Source organism: Lissotriton vulgaris, chromosome 1_1, assembly GCF_964263255.1.
Source record: "Lissotriton vulgaris chromosome 1_1, aLisVul1.2, whole genome shotgun sequence".
In the NCBI taxonomy this organism is placed as follows: Eukaryota; Metazoa; Chordata; class Amphibia; order Caudata; family Salamandridae; genus Lissotriton; species Lissotriton vulgaris.
In genome coordinates this window covers 268,729,921-268,754,223 of record NC_141685.1, presented here as the reverse complement: position 1 = coordinate 268,754,223, position 24,303 = coordinate 268,729,921, and the positions used below count along the sequence as shown (strand labels likewise).

At 47.4% G+C, this 24,303-nt stretch overlaps 1 protein-coding gene across 1 annotated transcript in view; it reads left to right on the top strand.

Annotated features, from left to right (window-relative positions):
• The window catches only part of HECTD3 (HECT domain E3 ubiquitin protein ligase 3), a 376,275-nt gene that overhangs the window by 265,587 nt on the left and 86,385 nt on the right, over positions 1 to 24,303 (top strand). Inside the window, exon 14 of the mRNA XM_086952299.1 lies at positions 15,196 to 15,315. Coding sequence (XP_086808425.1) covers positions 15,196 to 15,315 — 120 coding nt within the window. The remainder of the gene's footprint in view (positions 1 to 15,195; positions 15,316 to 24,303) is intronic.

The window sequence follows — 24,303 nt, the reverse complement described above, 5'->3', positions numbered from 1 at the left end:
TTCCTCCATTACTTGTCTGCATATGCCAAAAAAATAGGTATTTGTACGTTATAGATTTTGTTTATACTTATAAATGTGTGTATATATGTATATGTGTGTGTATATATGTATATGTATATGTATATATATATATATATATATATATATATATATATTTTTTTTTTTTTAATAGGTATGTATTCTAGAATATCTGTTTGTCTTTCATTTGAGACCTACCATGTGCTTCTACATGGATACTGTTGGTTTCACCCATTCGCCTCGAAGGCACACAAAAACGAATTGTTGGAAACTGACGTCAGCATGTCCACAGGGGCTTCTTATGGCTCCGATAACGTAATGTGGGGTCGTGTGCTGAGCTGTGGCATTTTGACGTCCTCGTTGACATCGGAGAGCTGTAAGGAAATGTTTCCATGTAATGCTGTCACATTGGGAATATTCAAACGGTGATGAATCCACAGGTAGATACTGTATCCATCGTTACTGAAGGTAAGTAACTAGTTCATCTGGTAAGTAAAAAATTCTGTAAGCCAATATAAAGTTGTAAGAAAGTGCCCATTTTTGACACTGTCACTTTGACAGAAGTGCAATGGGTTCCTGCTATCCAGGTCCGCAGTGTCAGATCTCCCTAGAACTGTACAATTGTTCCCCAATTGGAAATACCTTTAGCACCCTTGTACGTTCCTAGTAGATGGTACCCCTGGTACCTAGGACATGGGTACTGAAGAGGGTCCCTATTTGCTGCAGCAAGTGTTGTGCCACCCTAAGGGGACCCCTCACCACATTCATTCAAATTGCCAATGTAGGCTGTGTGACATTATTCAGACAAAAATGAAAACACAAGCAGGCCTTACAACCCTTAGGCATGGTGCATTATATGACGCGTGTGGACATATCTGCTTAAGCAGATACGCCCCTGTGATGTCTAAGTCGATTCATAGACTTTTCAAGTATACTGTGAAGCCATCTTAAGGATATGTAGTGGACACTGGTGAATATGAGTTCCTCAGCTACGGGTTCCCCAGCGGTATACAGCGCCAGGACGCCACGTAACGAGGTAACAGTGCACTTTACAAGTATACAGGCATTACATTACATGATTTCACTGAAACCAAAGATGTTTGGTATCAAACATCTTGTATTAATAAACCCACATTGATTCCAATGATAGAGTTATTAATACATGCACCCAGACGGTAACTTCGAGGTATCCCCAAAAACCTACTAGTCCACTAGTGTGCTTGCTGACTGGTACAGTCCAGCCTTTACCACAGACATCCTTTTGACATCCTTTTGACTTCTTAGGAGGTGAGAGCCCCGCATTCAGAGCTCAGGAGCAATGCTTGCACTGGCAGGTGGTGTTTACACCTCCTCCAATCAGTGATGTCATCAGTGATGTCACTGACCATGTCATGAATGATGTAATATGTGCCATCATCAACAGTGGATTGCGGAAGCGCGAGTTATAGTGAGTCCAACTAACTATAACGTCGGAATTTCAATAGTTTTGTATGAGTAAAATGTCCAGCTAACTATAACTGGTGTGAAACTTATGGTTTTTTCAGTGAATTTCAAAGGTTTTTTTAAATGCTAATTTCTAACTATAACGAGTGTTAAACCTATGGTTTTTTTCAGTAAATATATATATATATATATCCAACACATTTTAGCCCATGTAGAAACGCCAACACACCTGAAAGATAGTCTGTTGCTTTAATTGTGGGCAGCAGGAACATCATGCTCATTCCCCCCGCAGAAGTTGCCAAGCATGTTTTGGGCTTGCCACGCCCTTGATCACTGGCCAGGCAACCAGGGAAACGTAAATACCTGAAGACCCGCCCCTGTAGGTTTCCTATGCCTTATGGTCTTGGTAGTTTCATGTCTTCCACATAGTGTGTGCTGTCTGTGACAAAGGAATGCAAAGTCTGTACTCCCCAAGTGGGTGACTGCGGGGAGAAGCCACAACATCTCTGCTCGTTGTACCCCACAATCCTAGGCTTTCAGGTCCCACTGTTGCACTCGGGGGCTCCCGGCGCATTTGCAGGGCCGCTTGTTACAGCAGCGGGGCATCTCCGCGACGAGGCGCGCCGCAAATTAAATCCAACACATTTTAGCCCATGTAGAAACGCCAACACACCTGAAAGATAGTCGGTTGCTTTAATTGTGGGCAGCAGGAACATCATGCTCACTCCCCCCGCAGAAGTTGCCAAACATGTTTCGGGCTTGCCACGCCCTTGATCACTGGCCATACGACTGTCCTGGCAGCCAGGGAAACTTAAATACCTGAAGACCCGCCCCTGTGGGTTTCCTATGCCTTATGGTCTTGGTAGTTTCTTGCCTTCCACATAGTGTGTGCTGTCCGTGACAAAGGTATGCAAAGTCTGTACTCCCCAAGTGGGTGACTACGTGGAGAAGCCACAACATCTCTGCTCGTTGTACCCCACAATCCTAGGCTTTCAGGTCCCGCTGTTGCACCCGGGGGCTAAAATGTGTGGATTTAATTTTCTGAAAAAAGTTATCTGAAAAAGTACTTAACTATTTACGAGGTTCTTGGTTTCAAAATATATATAAAAATACCTGCTGTTTTTCCAAATTGGTGTGGATCTCCGTTTTGAGTCTGTGCATCATTTATTGACTATGTGTGTGCAACAAATGTTTAACACTGCTCTCCAATAAACCTAAGGCTGCTCAACCACGCTACCCAAAATAGAGCACCTTAGGCTTGCTAGAGCAATGACCACCAATAAGGGATACCTGGACTCTTTATATTGCATACTAAAAAGAGATATGTTGTCTAAAGAGACTGCATCCTAAAAAAGTGAATTGCCATAGTCATTCCAGGAGATGACCAGAATCATGACCACTGGGACCAGGGCTTCAAAAGTAAGAAATCTGACTATTTTTTGGACCCTTTGGAGATTCAAAAAACATGATGAGATTACTGCTTTAAGCTGAGGTCTTAAGGATAACTGATTATCAATATCGACTCCCCAGGCTTTTAGCACATTTCTTTGGGGAGGAGGGGGGGGTGAGGGGTAAACCCCCATTACTATGGGCTAAAATGAGTCATTTCAAAAGTCTATTTTACTGCTCATGATGGCGATCTCCCTTTTATCTGCATTGAGATAATTACTACTCAAGTCAAGTCAAGTCATAAAATTTATATAGCGCACTACATACCCAGAGGGTTTCAAGGCGCTTGGGGAGGGGAGGGGGATTATTTGTCAAATATCCACGTTTTAAGTTGTTTTCTGAACTCTAGGTGATTCTGGGTGAGGCGAAGGTAAGCGGGGAGTGAGTTCCATGTTTTGGCAGCCAGGTATGAGAAGGATCTGCCTCCCATGGTGGTTTTGTTGATGCGAGGGACAGTGGCGAATGCTTGGCTGGAAGAGCGAAGATGGCGGGAGGGGGTGTAGAAGGACAGTCGAGAGTTTAGGCAATCAGGTCCGATGTCGTAGAGTGATTTGTGTGCGTGGGTAAGCAGTCGGAAAGTAATCCTCTTATTGACGGGTAGCCAGTGGAGGTCTTTAAGGTGGCCAGAGATGTGTTCGTTGCGTGGGATGTCTAATATGAGCCTGGCTGAGGCGTTTTGGATTTGTTGTAGTTTCTTCTGGAGTTTGGCGGTGGTACCTGCGTAGAGGGTGTTTCCGTAGTCCAGTCGGCTCGTGACTAGAGCGTGGGTGACTGTTTTCCTTGTTTCGGAGGGGATCCAGCGAAATGTTTTTCTGAGCATGCGAAGGATGTTGAAGCAGGAAGAGGATACGGCGCTGACTTGTCTGTTCATTGAGAGTGAAGAATCTAGGATGACGCCAAGGTTCCGTGCGTGGTCTGTCGGGATGGGTGCATTTCCGAGGGCTTCCGGCCACCAGGAGTCGTCCCATGCAGAGGGGGATTTACCTAAGATGAGGACTTCTGTTTTGTCTGAGTTCAGTTTCAGACGGCTTTGTTTAATCCATTCGGCGACTTCTTTCATTCCTTCGTGTAGGTTAGTTTTGGCGGTGCTGGGGTCCTTGGTGAGAGAAAGGATCAGTTGAGTGTCATCCGCGTAAGAGATGATGTTGAGGTTGTGTTGGCGGGCGATGGTCGCGAGGGGGCTCATGTATACGTTGAAGAGGGTGGGGCTGAGTGATGATCCTTGTGGTACGCCGCAGATGATTTCAGAGGCCTCGGACTTGAATGGTGGGAGACGGACTCTCTGGGTTCTTCCGGAGAGGAACGAGGTGATCCACTCCAGTGCCTTTCCTTGGATTCCGATGTTTCTGAGGCGCTGTAAAAGGGTGCTGTGGCAGACTGTGTCGAAGGCTGCAGAGAGGTCGAGGAGGATGAGGGCGACTGTGTCTCCATTGTCCAGTAGAGTTCGAATGTCGTCTGTTGCTGCGATGAGGGCAGTCTCAGTGCTGTGTTTTGCTCGGAATCCAGATTGTGAGGAGTCGAGGGATTTGTTGGCTTCGAGGAAGGCGGCGAGCTGGTTGTTGACAGCTTTCTCGATGACTTTGGCCGGGAATGGAAGAAGCGAGATGGGGCGGTAGTTTTTGAGTTCGGTGGGGTCTGCTGTTGGTTTTTTCAGAAGGGCGGTGAGTTCAGCGTGTTTCCAGTCTTCTGGGAAGGTAGCGGAGTTGAAGGAGCAGTTGATGACGTCTCGGAGGTGCGGAGCTATGACGGAGTCTGCTTTGTTGAAGATGTGGTGTGGGCATGGGTCTGTGGGGGATCCAGAGTGGATGGAATTCATCAGGCGGATGGTGTCCTCAGTGGTGATTGGGTTCCAGGCGTTAAGGGTGTTAACGGGGGGAAGATATTCAGCTGATGGTAGGGTGGGTTGGCTTCCGGGTTGGTTGTCAAAGCTGTTGTGGATGTCAGCCATACAGCCTCAGAAGTAGCTGCAAATTGTCTGCCTATTTGTAGACTGTACAGTTAAATTACTTAATGCTTAGATGAGAGGATGAATGTAGATGTTAAACAGATTTGAGAATAGAGAGGAGCATTGTGGTACTCCACAATCCAGTTGTACTTTTTGCATCCTAAAGGGGTCAAGCCAGACTGATTGTCCAGGAAAGAATTTATCCAGTTCAAAGCTGAACTGCAGAACCCAGCGGCCTTGACATGGTCCACCAATATATTATGGTTGACTGTGTTGAAGGTCACTGACCGATCCAGAATAACCAATACAGGAGTGGAGCCTTCATCACATTCTTGCTACACATTATCTGCCACTGACAAGATGGCTGCCTCAGTGGAATGTGCAGGTCTGAATCCGGCTTGAGACCGGTTTAAGAATTGGGACACTTCCAGGTGGGAGCAGAGACATTGTGCTACATTAGCTTTTAGCAGTTTTTCCTGAAAAGATAAGAGAGAGATGGAATCATCATTTTTTAACAGTAACCAATCAATCAACCAGGGGTTTATAAAGCGCACTACTCACCCATCAAGGTCACAAGGCGCTGGGAGGGGAGGGGGCGGGGATGCAGTCTCCGGATCAGTGGAAGAGCCAGGTCTTGTGGCTCTTCCTGAAGGTGTGCAGAGTGGGGGAGCGTCTGATGTTGACTGGGAGCTCATTTCAGGTCTTTGCTATGACGTAGGAGAAGGATCTTCCACCTGCTCTGGTTCTGCAGATGTGTGGGTACTCTGCCATAGCGAAGTCAGCGGAGCGGAGGTTCCTTTTGGGTACGTGGGACTCATTTGTTGAGGTATTTAAGTCCGATGTTGTGTAGGGATTTGTAGGCAGGGTGAGTAGCTTGACGGTTACTCTCTTCTCGACTGGGAGCCAGTAGAGGTCTCGTAGGTGCTGAGTCACGTGCTTGTGTCGTGGGGTTACAAGAATGAGTCTGGCTGCGGTGTTCTGGATGGTTTGGATCTTGTTTAGCAGGGTCTTGTTTATTCCGGCATAGAGGGCGTTACCGTAGTCCAGTCTGCTGGTTGAGCGTGGGTGACAGCCTTTCTGCATTCGGGGGGATCCACTTGAAGGTCTTGCGGAGGATGTGGAGGGTGTTGAAGCAGTTGGAGGCAACAGCGTTGATCTGGCTGGTCAGGGTGAGGAAGGAGTCTAGAATGATGCAGAGGGTATGGGCATGGTCCGTCGGGTGGGTGGGTTTCCGAGGGCAGTGGGCCGCCAGGAGCTATCCAACGCAGTAGGGGAGGGTCCAAGAACGAGGACCTCTGTCTTCTGAGTTTAGTTTTAGGTAGCTGTCGCTCATCCAGGCTGCGACGTCTTTCATTCCTTCTTGGAAGCTGAGTCTGGTGTCTTCAGGGTTCTTCGTGAAAGAGAGGATGAGCTGGGTGTCGTCGGCGTAAGATTCTATGCTGAGCTCATGCTGTCTGACGATGGCAGCAAGGGGGGCCATGTAAATGTTGAAGAGTGTGGGGCTGAGCGAAGAGCCTTAAGGTACTCCACAGTTGATCTCTGTAGGTTTGGAGTGGAAGGGAAAGAGTCTGATCCTTCGGGTTCTGCCAAAGAGACAGGAGCGAATCCAGTCGAGGGTCGTTCCTCGTATACTAGCATCGTGGAGTCTGGCTGCGAGAGTGCCGTGTGAGACGGTGTCGAAGGCTGCAGAGAGGTCTAGTAGGATGAGGGCTGCAGTGTGGCCCTGGTTGAGGAGCATGCGGATGTCATCAGTGGCCGCCAGGAGGGTGGTCTCGGTGCTGTGGTTACTGTGAAATCCGGACTGTGAGGAGTCGAGGATAGAGTTCTCTTCGATAAAGGTGGTCATCTGGGCATTGATGAATCTTTTTGTGACTTTGGCCGCGATGGAAAGGAGAGCGTTGGGCCGGTAGTTTTTCAGGTCCGTCATGTCGGCCAAGGATTTCTTGAGGAGAGGCTTGACTTCTGCCTGCTTGCAGTCGTCGGGGAAGATGCAGGATTCGAGGGAGGCGTTGATGGTCTGGCCTAGTTCGCATGCTATGGCGGCGGCGGCTCTGTGGTGTATGTGCGATGGGCAGGGGTCCGTGGGTGCTCCTGAGTGGATTTACTTCATGGTCGTGGCAGTGTCTTCAGTGGTGGCAAGTTTCCAAGTGGTGATAGTCAGCTGGTTGTCGGTGGTGGAGAGGGTGGTGGTGTCCGGAGTCTGTTTGCTGAAGTTGTCATAGAGAGCCTTGATTTTCAGGTAGAAGTGGGAGCTGAGCTTGTTACAGAGGTCCTGAGATGGTGTGACATCCATGGCTTCGCTGGGGGAGGGGTGTTGGTGATCTGCTGTATGATGTTGAAGAGTTCTTTTGCGTTACTTGCGCGTTGGTGTGGATATTCTCTTGATAAAGGTCCGCTTGGTAGCTCTTATGCACTGGTGGTATTCATTCATGGCAATCCTGTAGTTGTTCTGGTCTTCATGGGTTTCCTGTTCCGCCAGAGTTTCTTGAGACGTCTGCAGGAGCCTGGATGCCAGTGGTGAACCAGGCGGCCTTCAGGGGGCGTTGTTTGAATGGGTGGCGGAGGGGTGCAAGCTTGTCGGCGCTGCCAGCGATCCAGTGGTATAGTTCTTTGGCTGCGGAGTTGGCATCCGTCATGGTGGTCATAGAGGAGGGTGGTGTTGAGGTGTTCCTTTGTGATCTTACTCAAGTTCCTTCGTGGCAGGTGTGGGGCAGATTTGGGTGCGCTGGTGGTGTTAAAGATGGAGTGCACACAGTGGTGGTCTGTCCAGAGGGGCTGCTTGGTGGGGCTGAAGTGAATATCCCTCCTGCAAAGATGAAGTAGAAGGTGTGCCCGGCTCTGTGGGTGGGGGTGGTGACAAGTTGCTTCAATCTGAGATTTGCGAGGTTGTCAAGGAGGGTGGTGGAGTTGGGTCGCTGTGGTTGTCAAGGTGGAACTTCAGGTCTCCGATGAGGATATAGTCCGTGGAGGTGATGGCATGGGGTGCGACGAGGTCGGCAATGGTGGTAGAGGGGGAGGCGCGAGGCCCAGGGGGGTCTGTAGACGAGGGTCCCGCGCAAGGTGGTTCTGGGGCTGGTTTGGATCTGGATGTGGAGGTTCTCTGTGTTGGAGAGGGGCTCTCTCGGGCTGGAGGTGGAGAGACTGAGGGAGCACTTGTGGACTATGGCGAGTCCTCTTCCTGGGTGGTGGGGGCCGTCCTTTCTTTGGATTTTGTATCCGTCTTGGATGGCGGCGGTGATATCGGGGATGGGATGGCATTGGTCCTTGTTTCTGTGAAAAAGGCGACATCTGGCGAGAGAATATTGAGCAGGTCCCAGATATCTACGGCGTGTTTGTGTAAGGAGCGCACGTCAGGGCTTCGGTGGTATGGGCGTCCGCCGTGGATTCAGCGGTAGTGAGGGCGCTGTCAATGGTGAAGGATTGTTGGCAGTGTAAGCAGGAGAACTGCCCGTGGGTGGAGTTCAGTATCGATCTCTGATAGTTGTTATTCCTTCTGGGGTCGAGTGCGAGGAGAGCAGCGGCGTTTAGTGGAGGGGTGTCATAGATCCAGGGTCACTGGCTGCTGTCGGGTCGTGGACGGGCGCAGGCGGGCTTGCCTTCGGTGCACAACCGCCATTAAGTAAGGGGGGGGGTGGGATGAGCGCCTGGGAGGTGGGAGCGGGGACTGTGCAGTGGGGAGGGACAGCAGCAGTGTTAAAAACTGTGATATATTAAATAGTAAATTAAATAAGGCTTATGGAATGAGGAGACACCTGGCGGGGCAGTTCAAATTAAAATAAAGGCATTGAAAATAAAATTAGGGCAAGAAGGGGTCACCGGGCAGGCGAAGATGGGAGCAGCTCAAAGGCAGATCAGAAATCGGGCTGCAGACGTGAACCCTCACCGGAGGAGGACTCAACACTGCAGTGTGGTGTCGGTGCTGCGGAACTGCTGGGGAGAGAGTTGACCCAGACCAGAGGTCATGGTCTTACTCGCGCTACCCTGCAGCGGCCACCATTAAGTAGGAGAGGGATGCGGGGCAAGAGGCTGGGAGGCGGGAGCGGGGGCTGTACAGGCAGGAGGAGCAGCAGCGGCGGGAAAATCCGGTCGTATTTTAAATTAAATAGTAAATTAAATAAGGCTAATTAAATGAGGAGACACCTAGCGAGGCAGTGCAAATAAAAATACAGGCAGTGAAAATAAAATTAGGGCAAAAAGGGGGACACCAGGCAGGCGGACATGGGAGCAACTCCGAGGCAGGCAGGAATCAGGCAGCAGGCGTGAACCCTCAACGGAGGAGGACTCAACACTGCGGCGTGGCGGCGGTGCTGCGGAGCTGCCGGGGAGAGAGTTGACCCAGACCAGAGGTCACTAGAGCTTCACTAGATTTCTTCTGAAGAGGGATTACAATTGTGTCCTTAAAATATCTAGGCACACATCCTTGGGGAAATAGGGATAACTGATAAATCAGATTTGATGACCCTAGGCGGACAGGGGTCGTTAGGTGAACCAAACTTCACTTTAGACAATAATCCAGAGAAACATTCTTGGCTGAGTAAAGGAAAGGTAGCTAAAATAGCAGTACCATGATTTTTCTTTTGTGGGGTTTCTGAAATCGAATGCAAGTGTGGAGATCTACCGGGAGAATCTCCACTTCCAAGAACAATATATGTTGAAATAAGGGATTTCGCTTCCTGAGGCTGCAACGGTCGCACCAAGAGTCGGATGTTTGCAGCTCATGCATTGAATCTTTATTAACTAATTTAGCAGTAGTGCAGGTACAACACAATTAAAAAGGTTACTATGGCTCTTCCCTCCTTCTTGTACAACCAGTTGAAAAGCACTATGAAGCAGAAGTAACGTACATTAATGGCAGACATATATTGGAGAATATTTAAGATTTGCTACAATATATTCCAGGGCCACTTAAAAGAAGGCACCAGACATTATCAGGATGGAAATACAATTTCAGATGCAGAATTCATGTGTTCTATATGCAGCTGATGCATAGAAGACATGATTGGTTGTGCATATTAGGTTATAAAGTACAATAACCTGTTTTGATTATCATTTGATTGTGTACATCTCTTTGGTCTACAAGTGGAGGTGATATTAGAAAAAATCAAAAAGTGCACATTTGCAGTATATGAACTCCCTGCAACAGAAAATCAGATTACAAATATGCACAGGTAACACACCCGGAGGCAGTAAAAAGCCAGTCTTCACTGACAGCAGTGCACCGAGATGACGGCTATGAAGGGGCCCTAACTTCATTTCTGGAGCAGGACGGCCCAACATGAAGCTGTGTGACACCACCTATCAATTTGTGCGGTAATTGGTTAGAATATTTTCTGGATCCAGTCTGGCATCTGGGAGTATTCAGAAGGTGAGGAGCCTAGAGTCATATAGAGTATCCACCAGAAAGAGTGGCACTGAAGGTAAGTACCTTAATTTTAACTTCCACTCACTTGTATTGCAGTGTCAACTTGGCAGTCATTGTTGACACATATTGTCTAGCCAGTGTTGCTAACTGCAAGTGCAGATTCCATCACCTTTTTGATGAAATAGTGCACCAGTTCGTTCTATTAAATTAGAAAAAAGACTTAATGTGATCGAGGAATAAAAAATAATTTTTCGTACAGGAAGTTTTGGATTCCCTGCACATCTTTTCAAACATCATCACATCTAAATACATATCACATAATCTGAGGTAGAGTTTAACACTTTAGTTATCTTAAGTGCTACCAACTTGTGGAGTTGAGTCTGTGTAGTATAGATAATACATTTTATATTGCAATGAATTCTATTTCGTTCCGTGTTGATCTGCTTTACAGCTACACATTTATGTTTCTTTTGAACATTTGAGATCAATTTCAAATATTGATACGAAATGACCCAGCGCCAAACTCTTCAGGGATATGCATTAATCTTCTGGAGATAGGGCAACCCTTTTTTGCTACAGATGGGGAATGAGAGAGTTGGGGACTTTACTGCGACAGGAGGGTTATAATATTATATGTCAAGATGGAATGATGAAAAAATAGCAGAGGAAATGCATGCCTTGGAGGATTAATTACTTCCTTTTATAGAGATGTGGCTGGATAAATATCAAGATAAAATTAAAAAAGTAAAGAACACAACTTTAATATATTACAGTTAATATATTTTTGGGAATTGGTTCATCCAAGGAGCTGTAACCTGCACAGGAAGTTGAATATTGCAGCGTGAGTGAATCACTTGTAAGGAAATACGTCTATCTATTGATAGTGATTTGCCACGCTCTAGAAATCATGGTTGATTGATTGATTGATGCATCTAATTTTGGGCAAGATTAAAAAAGGTAATACATTGAAAATAATAATTGGGTTTAGGGTTATAAAAAGTTAAAAGTTTAGTTGTTAACACCACATGAAAAAACAGAAGGCTAAAAAGATTTTAAATGAGGGGATTTGAGAGATGTTAACCCCTATATATAAATTAAAAAACTTACATTAAAAACATTTGTACATATATCAACAATGTAGTCAATATAGTAATACACTTTGTTCCTTGATGCCTTCTCCAAGTGTGTTTAAAACTGGGTATCAACTGCGACACCTGGAATCTAGGACTGTGTCTTTCAAGCACCTGCTCTAGCAGGCCGTATATGCATAATAATAACCGGGACAAGAATGAACAATATGGTACACCACAATTTACTTTGCGTATGGATCACTCTACAGATCACAATTAAATTGGTTTACAACGCTCGTATGGAAATCGCTGGTTCCAATCTGACGATTAAAGAAACCCACATCTATTCCCCCAGCCATTTGATTAGCAGTGTGTGCTCAGTCCTGTAAGAGACTGCTGGAAGAGCGAGTGCAATCAGTGCAGCCTGATCATCCTTGTCCTGGGCGATGAGCACGTCATCCCATAGGCTTGTGGAGGCAGTTTAAGTTCCTCTTCACATGTATCCGAAGGTGTCCTGTTGTTTATTTCAGGTTCTCAATCAGGAATTGGACATTAACAACTGGTTCCTAGTTGGCAAGCAAGTTTGACTCTGCCATAGTTCCTTTTAGGAGTGGGATGATAGCGTGTTTCTATAGCCTGCTGCTTCGCACTTAACAATTGAGGCTTAGACTAACACTGTGTGAGCAGGAGTAGGAGTAAGGAGAAATCCTCTTTGCAGGGAGCAGAACACTCTCACCTAAAAGTTAGGTGCTTCGGGGGCGTGGCTAGCAGCCGTGCAAGATGGCCGCAGCAGACTAGAGCTCCGTGACCAGGGGAAATTCCCTCTGTCAATCCTCTATCAATCCGTCCACTAATCCTGAGTCCACAGAGCATACTCGGTAGGACAACGACCCGCTAGGATAGCGGCGCAGATTGAGCCGCTCAGGGGCCCTGGAGGTGAAACAACGGCGGAACAAGGTCCAAAAGGAGAAGCGGCCTGCGATCCGAGCTGAGACCGGGGCCTTGCGTAAATCCTGACCCTGCAGGGAGCGAGCTGGAATGAGATTGGTGGCGGAAGGAGGCCGGTATACCAGCAGCAGACCCACTGCCGACATAATAGCTCTTGTGCACTGCAGAGCGCGCAAAGAACAGCACCATAGGCAAATCTCCTGGCGGTGGGAGACAGAGAGGAGGATGCGGCATACAAACGATGAGCAGATACACAAGTGAGTGCGGGGCCTGCACAAGCCCAATGCCCGCAAACTCAGCGCGCGCCCCAGAAAGACGGCGAGACTTGGGCTACACACACGAAGCTGCACGGGAAGGCTGCTGAAGACGGCCCGGGGCCTCCTGGATTGACAATGCCTAAATAGGCCAACGACACGGTGTGAGAAAGGGCGTCCCGCTGGAGGGCAAATTCTGCCCCTCTCCACCCACACACACACACACAGCGGCGATCCTGAGAAAGACACTCCTCGCCATATTGAAACTCAGATAAGGGACACAACTCGCGGTGAGGAAAGTCACAAAACACTCACTCCCCTAGCATGGGGCAAGAAACCTGAAAGGCCGCGTGCGAAGGTAACCGCACGGCAGGCGACAGCAACTTCTGCCAGCCTCGCAAGACTCCAATACCACTGGACGTAGGGGTCACAATAGGGGGCAGGGGCCCAAGAACCCAGTCAACCGCCAGATTGGATAAATATGTCTATACTAAAGACTCCGACGAGCACTTGCAAAAGAACACGACACAGGCTGCTGGCTTGACGGCGGGAAAGTCAGATTCACTAGAAGAAGTCTCCCTCAAAGATGTAATGGCAGCTTTAAACAATGTACAATCTTCCATTGGGTCGATATCTACTGACATCTCCCTAATAAGGGCGGTCTTTTAAAAAATGACAGAGAGGCTGTCGAAAAGACGGCGGCGGCGCTAACCACTGACACAGCTTCTCTACAGCAGCAAGTGAAGCGCCTAGAATCTGACAACAAACTGATTATGGTGAAATTGGACGATCAAGAAAAGCGCTCCGGCCGCAACAGTGTATGCCTGGTGGGGGCACCGGAGAAGACAGGCGGGCCAGCCCTAGACCTGTTCGTGGAAGACCTTATCAAGAACCAACTGCAGCTCCGAGGACTGTCCAGCTTCTTTCCGGTTGAAAGGGCACATCGTGTACCGGGCGGCAAACCACGCCTGGGGGCTCCCCCTCGACCTATATTAGCGCGTATTTCCCGGATCGACACTGGTGTGGTTCAATTCTATCCGGATTACACGGCGGTAGTCACCAAGCAGAGACGTAGTTTCACTGAAGGGAAGAAAGAGTTGCGTGCAAGAGTACTCAAATACTCGATGCTCTTCCCGGCAAAACTAAGAGTGGAAGCAGAGGGAAAGACGTGTTTTTTTGCTACCCTGGAGGAGGCACAGGAATGGTTAGAAGGATGACGCCCAGCAAACGGCTCCAGGTCGCATGGTAAATACCAGCAACGCCAAGGGACTGAATCGCAAGTATCCGGGACCAGAGAAAAAAGCGAGTTCGAAGACTGACTACACATGGGACTACTTTCACTAATGAGGGAAGCTGACGACTAGGAGGGGCTGCTGCCGCTGCCAGCGTCCACAGACCAGGAACATTTCAGGTGGCATAGACTATATGATGAACATTGAACGCCGTGAAGCATTGGGGGCCTGTACTGACGCTCCGTAAAGGTATGAGTGGGCTCTAATTAACACTCTCTGTGGCGACTGAGACACGCCTAAGGGGGACTTTTCAGAAGCACGGATAGACTCACCCCCAAATAACATGGTGCAAGTTGGGGAATCAAAGCACTCTGCTTAGTTGGGGAGGTGGGGACCTGAATCTACAGTTGCAGAATTGGGCTACACTGGGGATGACTATCGCAAAGAAATACATAGCTAGGAACTGGGGCTCGGACGCGGTGCCCGCATACCAACGATGGAGAAATGATGTGGACGAGGCAATGGTGGCAGAGAGGGCAGTTTTCACACACAGGGGATGTCCCAAGAAGTGGTCTAAGGTTTGAGGAAAGTGGAACGAATTCCGAGGATACATATGCGAACCTCCGCAAACAGAGTCAAGCCCAGATACCAGCCCAGGATAATGGCAGTACAGGGGACGGCTTTATGTACAGATGGGCGACACTATTGCCCGATGGGAGGGATTGGAAACCAACTGTCTGTGACAAGTATGATGCAATGGGACAAAATGTATATTGAAATAACCTATGTAAACAAGTGCAATGAGAACAGGGTCACAAATGTAGAACAGGATCTAATTAAGAATTTTATGTTTTATTGTGCAAAATCTAATAACATTTTAATTAAAAAAATAAGTTAGATGCTTTGATCTGAAGATGTAGCCCAGTGACTGCTGATATATTAGCATTTTTGCTCGTACTACAGTATTATTAGTAATGGTTTCTCTGATGTTGTAACTTTTGGGTTTAAGGAAAAAGTGTAAATCTTTGCCCAGATGCATGTTTGTGTCAAGGTTGTTTCTTAGTGTCCCAAGGTTGGTCAGTTCATTTAGGATGTTTGACATTTTGCTCCACTGGTTGGAGGTCTCATAAATACACTTGGAGTAGGAGGCTCTTTTGACACATTTGTTGACCTACTAATAACCTATGTTTATTTTTATTTTTTTCACCTGATTCATGTAGCCCTTGTGTGATCTATTGCTGTCTGACCCTCTTTTCAAGCAAAAAATGTCCTTGCTCAATTCCCATCTTTCTTTCACTGATCAAAATCAACTTTTTAGTTCAAATACAAGATCTTTTGTTTCCCCACTGCCTTGAGACACTGCAAACTCCTGTCATTGCTCTTTGGATCATGCTGGTAACCTCAGTCTGTCTATGCGTTTCATTCCTGTTGTTTGAGCGGCTCTGTATAAACTGAAGATTTTTTTCTTTTCCAGGGCAACAGCACTGGTGAAGCCCGTGATATGTATGTTCCTAACCCTTCCTGCCGTGACTTTGCCAAATACGAGTGGATTGGGCAGCTAATGGGTGCATCTCTCAGGGGCAAAGAGTTTCTGGCAAGTATCCTGTTACTGGAGATGATGGGGCAACTGCTCTCTGCTTTAACTTACTTTTCGTAGAAATACTTTTGCATTTAAAAAGTCGACAATTAGTGCAATTTTCCGAAGCGCAAAGTAATCCTATGGGAGGAAAAGCAAGTGCAGTATTCCAGTCCAGTACTGCGACTTACGGGACCAGTCTTCAGGAGTTAAGGTGAGTGGTGGGCAAGTTCCAAGGCAGCACCAGCAGTACACCACCTGCCGCACTATGGGGGCCGATTGTAGGGCTGCAAAACAGCATTGTGTGCCAGGTGGTACTCTGTGGGGATTGGTCTTCACGTAAAAAGGCTGTAGGCTTTGACTGGGAGTCCAGTCGGGCTGAACCAACTGGGGTGTTCAGGCTTCATGATTCTTGGGGACATAGGGAACACCCTTGGTCCTCTTCTGCGCGACCTAGGGGCGATCGGTGTAGAAGTCCTTGGGTGTTGTCTTTTCTTTACTGGGAGCAGTCGCGGTAGAGGGGGCCTGCATGTAGAGGCTGCTTGCGACGCCAGAGAGTTCACTGGGGGCGAAACCACTGTGGACTCAGTCTCTAGAGGGCTGGGGGGACCAGGATGTTACCATTGGCCCACTTCAGCTCGGACTTGGACCGACGGGTGCAGTGGTGTCTTAAGGCATTCGGTTTCTGCGGTCACAAAGTCCTCTCAGGAATCTTTGGTTACCTGCAAGATACAGGTACTCAGGAGGTGTGAAACCCCTCTTACTGTGCAGGCTTTTTTTCTGACCTGAGAGCAGAGGCCCTCACACTGGGAGGTCCGAAATCTGTCTTGGGAGGCTGGTAGGTTTTCAGGAGACATCTCTAAGGTGCCCTCCGTGTGCATGTACTCACAAGCCCGTCCACTGGAATTAGGGTGGTTTGTGAATACTAGATGTTTGATACCAAACATCTCTATTTTCAGTGAAGCCATCATGTAGCTGAGGAATTCATTTTCATCCGTGTCCAGTACATCGATTAAAATGGCTTCCCTGATAACTTGTACAGGCAGCAATGGACATATCTGATCCGGCATATATGTCCTTACATGAAATATACAGCACCCTGACTTGAGAACTGTAAGGCCTTGCTATAGGGGTGACTTAAAATATGACATGCAGTGTTAGGGGACATGGTACAGAGGGATGTGTGGAGAAGTGTGGCTCAATGGTTAGAGCGGCAGACCCTGATTCAGAGGTCTGGCCCGGGACCAGGGTTCAATTCCCGCCTCGGCGGCTCTTGGACTCAATCTCCCCGGACCTGATAATTCTCGCCTCGGTGCCTAGTCTAATCATGGGTCCCACTCTGTGACTCTGGACAATAGCTTGCTTAATCTCCACAACGGCCCCAGCAGCGCTTGGATGCCTGGCTTCACCTTGGAGGTGCCCAGGAGTGGACATCTCACAGGAAAGCCAGGAAGGGTTCCACAGCGGTATGAATACAGCGCTACGAGACCTCTGGGTAGAAGGCGCTATATAAATACAAACACATTTACATTTACATGTGTGTCAAGTAGTATTTTCAGTTGTCTGCACCAAAACACACAGCCTTCAATTAGAACACTCATGAGTTTGGTGAGGGGTTCCTCAGGGTGGCACAATTCGTACTTCAGTCCTTGGGAACTTTCTTTAGTATGTAGTAAATTGTCTGGGGCACCATTTACTAGGGACTTACAGAGAGTGCTAAAGGTATTGCCAGTTGGGGACACAATTATACTGTTTTGGGGTACGAGATCTAGCACTGAGGACCTGGTTAGCATGAATCCACTGCACTTCTAGTCAAAATCACATCATGTACTAGGCAAAAATTGGGGGCACGTATGTCTTAAGCAGATAGTTCCCATACTTACCTTTTCTTTCCCTTTCTACGAGCGAGCTAAGGAGACTGGACCATGGCTGTTTTCCCAGTTTCTGAGTCAAAAGCTGCCATTGACCAGAGGCCGCCCGAAACTTTAGGTTCATCATTTATGGTATTCCCTTCCAATGTCCATCAAAGAAATCAGAGACCAAGATCAGCTTTGTAGAGCTTTAAGTCTTCCGGATTTTTCGTACCTCAATAAACTAGTTCTATAATAGACTGTTCTAATTGAATAAGCCAATGAGAAACGGTGTTGTCAAAGAACCATAGCAATGCAAAAGCTAAAATGCATGCTACAGAAAACCACTTTATATATGAGACTAACCCCCTGTCTGCCGGCATACCCAGCTGTTGTACCTCAGACCTTGTCTCTCTTCATACCTAGCCATTGTACTCCTGACTCGTGCATGCCCTGCTGTACCCAGCCATTATACATCAAACCGTGCCTGCCTTCATATCCAGGCATTTTGCATTTTCAAAACAGGGACAGCAATACCGAAGGGCCCAAGAATCACAGTAGAGATTAGTGTTCTTAATTTCGCAGAAAAATGTCCTTATCCACCAGAAAAGGTAGCATTACCACATTTATTTTCACCATGGATACTTCTCTCGAGTTGCTGCCAGTTGTATAATAATATGTTTATTAGTGTTCCTTTTTAAGTTCATTTCTTTATTGGCTTTAGCAGAACAGGCAGTTCTTCTATTTAAGTCCAGCTAATGTTCCATTACCTGAATACAAATTCATGTCCTAAGATAGAGTTGGGTTGTAATGGTGAATCGTCCATTTTCGGCAAGTCCTTACTGTGGAGGAGAATCCACCACCTGAATTTCTTTCACAACGCTATCCTTATGGTCGAAAAAATGTTGGTCAGTGGATTCTCCTTTACATATATAATTTCTTCCAGAAATTGAGGGATTCATCATCACCTCCCAATTCCAAATTGGTCCACAAGTGCCCCAGTTCAGAATATACAGGGGAGGTAATTGAAATATTCATTGGTCTAAATTGGGTATCTTCCAGTTGTTGGTTATCGTTTATGACCTGACCCATTTGAGTGAGAGACTTGGCGTAAAGTAAGAATGTCTAAAAAAATAAAATCACAAGTATATTGTAGAGTACTAGAGTTTGGCCCTTTCCTGGATGTATTAAATCTGTTATCACTCATGGACTTTCGACAATGATCCTGTTCTTCCAAGAGATTTAATATTGAGGGCTGATTTAAAGGATGGCTCTAACCGGACATTGCCAAAAAAAGCTTGCTTTCCCATCCATGCTATCATGTGTTTTACTGGCTCAATAGAGAGATGGCAGAGGGCAGCGATAATGATGATGATGAAGCTGCTGTCTGCTACGTGATTGTGAACACCCATTTGATCATTTAAATTCCAAAGATTGAACGGTCTACCAAATTTAGGATAGGTTGTCTGTCACCAGTTTCATAAGCGTGCCTTGTGTGCTGGTCCATCTTTGAAACCATTGCAACCCCAGATAATGTATTTTGAAATTCCCTTCACAAGCAACTGCAAATTTCACTATGCATCAGGGGCATTTCTGTGTGGGTTGTGGGACTGGATATTTGCGTTCGTTATGGTACATTTTCGTGGTCCATATTTCTGGCAGGAATTATAGTGGACTGATGAAGTGGCAAGAATAAATAAAAACACAAAATATTAAAGAAATCAAAATAATAGTTGTGCTTTCATGATTAAAAAGTAATGGAAATGTGTTAAGCTAAATAAATAAAAAAAAGAAAAAATAAATTATTTTGTAAATGGAGCATTTAATACACTGCCATCTTGAGAAGAATTACTTGTACAGGTCTCTGCAGGCAATATTGCTGCCATTTTCTCCTAAAGCTATTTTTTAAACAAACTCTCAACAACAGTTTCAAGCAATCAGTCCACCTTTGATTCCCTGCACAAAACCGGAAGGTCTTTGTGACCCTACAGTTTTGTGGCTGGCTATCGATGGTGACTCAACCCTGGTGGATGTCTATGGAGAGGAACTAGTCCTGAGCACATATTTAAAAAATTTTTAAAGAGCTCTTGTTCTGATTAAGCTCAATACTGTAGAAATTACCATATTCTTAACATACACTGCAGACAATTGGAGGGCGTAATAGGCACTGTGTGGTCATAATACGGAATCTTGTTGCTGGCTGTCAACTCTTTCTTGTTGGTGGATTTAAAAAAATGTTTTCTCCTGGTTTTGAAACTTTGAACCTGACTCCTCACAAACACAAGAGCATAAGAGCAAATTTTTATTGGCTGATAAATGGGAGTTAAAGGATGGATAAAAGACTTGCTAGAAGAGACATTTTCTACAAACTTAGAAGTCTCGGGATCCAAATGTTACCGCAGGCCAACGCAGGAAGATGGACCAGAAGTTCCCCCAGGATTACTCAGCACCACTGCAATTGTGCTACAGGAATGGAAAACACCTCTATGGTGTTAATACTCAGTAAAATCTCCTGTGCTGTTGATCACGAGCTGTATGATTGGAGACCGGAAGGTTCTGTGCACCACTATGCTTCATCTTACTGAGGTGCCGTAGCAACAGGCAAAAGCGTAAACTTTAGATTTCTTTTATGCTGTTCTTCTTACCGCACCTCTGCTTTCTCTATACACTTTAAACGGTGCTGCTGATACCCAATTTAATGGGGAAAGTTTGAAATTAATCAGCTTTAGATGGTGGATGTGACCATACTGCGATTTAGATTGTGACTAACTGATCACAGAAGATGCCAGTGGTGAGCATTTACTCGAATCCTAGAAGAACCTTTTGGAGCTCTTTCGTCCGAGGGCTTAGACAATTGTTCTACAAGGGGATGGTGTCATCACTGCACCTCTCCAGTATCCGCAAGTCTGGCGGTGGTTGATCCTGCCTCTGTGCTCCAGCTTTTCTGAGGCACCAACCATGGTGGTAGTTCTTCCGGTTTACCTATAAGCTAGTCTGCTTCCTCCCTTGGGTTTTTCCATTGTCCCGGATTCTTGTTTATCCATGTTTGCTGGTTAGCTTGAAGGGACAACTCTCCACTTGTTTCACAGATAAACTCTGCATGTTTGTTCTTCCCATGCTGCCCAATTTAATTTTCTGGTGTGTAGTAATTCATCAGGAAAATGGGGCAGTGGGGTAATTCGGTCTATTGTATTACTGGTCATTTTACTACCATTTTAGGATTCCACTGGATTTTACCTTGCTGTCATCCTCGCCAAGACTTCCTGCTCATAACCTGACAATTAGCATTGCTCATGCACCTCTTGCTGTGCTCCTAGGGTTTACCAAGACTCTTGGAAAAAGTAGTTAAGGCCTGGTAGCCCATGTATTACCGATTGCAGCCAAGAGTGACCAATATAGGCTGCTAACCATTGACCTCATTCTCACTGATCTTATTAACAAATCTCTCAGTCGGAGGGGAGTACTGGTTAATCTCCAGCATAATGTTACTAAAACCTCCCTAAAGATAGGCCTGGGCCTCCCTTACTTTTCTGAAGTCTTAAGCAGCAGCATTTTTCTTTGCTTTTTTTTTACATTCTTACAAAGCGCAAACTCAACCCATAGGTATTGAAGCACTCTCCATGAGCACAACTTACATTAAACTAGGGCACATTCATTTTTGTACACAGAAGGAGATTAAGTGATTTGTTCAGATAAAGTGATTTGCCCAGAATCACAGGATGTTGAGCCAACGCCAAGACTCAAACCTGGTTCCCCAGATCCAAAGTCGACAGCTCTGACTATTAAGCCACACCTCTCCTTCCACCCTCCCCATATGTATATTATGTTCCCTTCTATCTAGAGGTAAGTGGGCTACTAGGGGATTTGTCACCTCTAAAACTACCATTGTTTCCAATTAACATTGGTGCAATTCCTTTTTATTTTTTTTCTACCGGCAATTGCTTCAACTCCCAACTTTATCTGTAATATGACCATTACTACAACCTGTACATCAAACTTGAAATTAAACTTAACTCCATTTCTATCCCTGTCTGTAACCTTGCAGTGACCATAATGTTAACCCTACCCTTATTGTTAACCTTAATTAAAACAAAAAAAACGAGGGGCGTGGCTAGCAGCCGAGCAAGATGGCTGTGTAGCTAAGAGGCTCGGTGGGTGAAGCGGCCCTTAGAATAAATCCGTACACTCATCCGGCGTATTGCAAGGCTCCGAGGGCTGACACCGAGGTCTGGGACTGAGCGGCAGAGATCGGTGAACTCAGGCAGCGCTCCGAGGCAGGGAGCCGAAGGTGGCGAGCGACGAGCGTCAAAGGCCTGCGCAACAGCAGTCAGCCGCGGCCAGACGTAATTGCAGAACTGGGCGGAAGTGAAGGTGAGCCGGGCATAGCAAAACCGGAAGGGCGCCCTACCTCGACCAGGCCGGGCGACCTTGACTCTTGGAAACAACCTGCGGACCCCTCAGCTGCGGATCAGACTTAGTGGTGGCGCATCCGGAGCACCCAGGTGCTGCATGGGGGCTTCCTAACTACGGTGGCAGGTGGAGTAAAACGGCCAGAAACGAACTTGGCCTAACGCCCACTCTGATTCCCCCGATCACCTCAGCGCTATAAATGTGCAGTGACCCTCGGCCCCCCCCTCGACGGAACAACGCGAGTGTGGTGTACAGTGGCGGTCTTAATGGCGGCCTTCCCCCGCACAGAAACTGAAACTGCTGAAGCAGCCATACCGGAGAAGAAAGGGGAAGAGAGTGTAACGCAACAGCGCCCAGACTGGTCTCGCCTGCAACACCGACCGGCGGAGAAGGTGGGCAGCGCAGTTAACAGCGTGGGGGTCCGGGGTGCAGGGGAAAAGGCTAGTGATAGCAACGCCACCCACAACAGGGACCAGTGGTTCACTCAAGGCCGTGCAAGTCAATAGACGGAGGGAGCAATGGTAGCCTCAACTTGAGGCTCCCCTATCCTGCTTCTGGGTGCACCGGTGCCAGAGAGTGTGGTGAACAAACGGACGCCACTTGTAGAACGGAACGCTGCCCATCACAGGTCGACGCGTAACCATCATCGCGACACTGGGAGCCTGGGCCTGCGCTATACTACGACGCACTGGGACACGCTACACCCCCAACTGGTTGTGACCACCTCTCGGGTAAAACAAAAGGTCCAGAATTGTGTTCTAAGCTCAACACCATATTGACTATAAATTTGCGACCAACGACTGTCTCCTACCGAGCCCAGAGCGCTACAGTGGGAATCTTGGAGGGGGCACTATGGCAGGCAGAGGTCCAAGAAACCACTCAACACAGGCTAAATTGGATATATATGCATACGACAAGACAAGCGCACAATCATCGGAGGGACGCCCATCTACGGGAATAACACCAGAGGGTGACGGGGCAAAGAAAGTCACGCTCGAAGACATTATGACAACGTTAGCGAATGTACAAACAACAGTGGGGACAATCTCGTCGGACGTTTCTCTGCTACGGGCGGATTTCCACAAGATGGCCGAACGACTCAAGGAGGTGGAGGTAGTCACTAAATCGCTGGTGGAGGACACGTCTGAATTGCAAACAGCAATGGCTCGGATCGAGGTGGAAAACAAACAATTGAAAGAAAAGTTAGACGACCAGGAAGGACGCTTGAGAAGGAACAATGTAAGAATTCTTGGAATTCCTGACAGAAGGCACCCAGGCAATGGACCTCTACGTGGAGGACTTGATTAAGACCAGACTGCAACCCAAGGGATTGTCCAGTTTCTTCTCAGTGGAGAGAGCCCACAGGGTCCCTGGTGGCAAACCCAAACCAGGAGCGACCCCAAGACCGGTAGTGGCCCGGTTATTCAATTTTAGAGACAGAGACACAATCCTCCAGGCGGCTAGAATCTCCCCACCGATCCATATACATAACTCAAAATTTGCCTTTTTTCCGGGCTACATGGCTGAGGTTGCCCGACGTGGAGAAGTTTCATGGAGGTCAAAAAGGCTATGAGAGCGCGAGAACTACCCTACTCCATGTTATTTCCTATTTCCGGCATGACTCAGAGTAGTAGCTGACGGTAAAGCATGGTTCTTGGACACGCCGGAAGCGGCGTACGATTGGCTGGAGGGATGGAGACAAGTGGGAGCTCCCTGACACACCAACAGGAATCATCGGCACCAACAGGAAGAGGACCAAGCCGGATCTCAAACGTCAAGACGAGAAGAACCTAGCCGCTCTCCAAGAATGGGATTAGAAGACGATGGACAAGGACCAGAACTCTTGACTTCCCGGCTCCTGCAGGAGTCACTCTTGTAGTGAAAAATGGAGGTCGTGCTGACTTTGGATTCTGGACTGAGGCTGGCCTGAGTGAGCAGGGAGGGCCACGACCTCCATGGATCTCTTTACCCCAACAAGCAACTACTATAAGCTGGGGTGGGGTGAAGCACTCTGCTAAGTTGGGGTGGCGTGCGGTTATATGTCCGTTAAGCAGGGAGGCAGGGAGGTGGGGAGGCATGGGAGGGGCAGTTCTTATTTTTCTGTTTCTATCAATATTGGCAGGATGATGCAAGCACACTCAGAACGCAACTAGTGGACAGGGGCATCTGGGCTCGGATGGGAAGAAAGCCCACCAGGTCTAAACGAGTAACTAATGGCACACAACTCACAATCTAACACTCACGGTGAGGCGACACGGAAGACCCCAGTAGCGCCCCTACGGATACTGACGTGGAATGTAAGGGGATTGGGTGATAAAATTAAGAGGGGACTGGTGTTGCAGACCCTAAAACGACATGGGCCGACGATAGTTCTCTTGCAAGAGACACACCTCACGGGGAGGGCTTGCCAGGAACTAGATAGGCGAGGGTACAAAATGGCGGTACACTCTGAATTCACATCGGGCTCGAGAGGGACGGGTATACTGGTAAAGAAATCCTGACACTTCTGATACTACAAAGCAAGGTAGACGACCAGGGACGTTTCGCGGCAATTCAGGGACAGTGGGAAGGCCGACTCCTGAATATAGTATCGGTATATATCCCTCCAGCGCGCCAATCAATAGCAATGCCTGCACTAGGGGAATTTATCTTAGCCTTACCGGAAGGGGATCTTGTAATAAGGGGCGACTTCAACACAACGATAGAAGCTACAATGGACAGATTCCCTGTTCGACAGCAGCTGTCC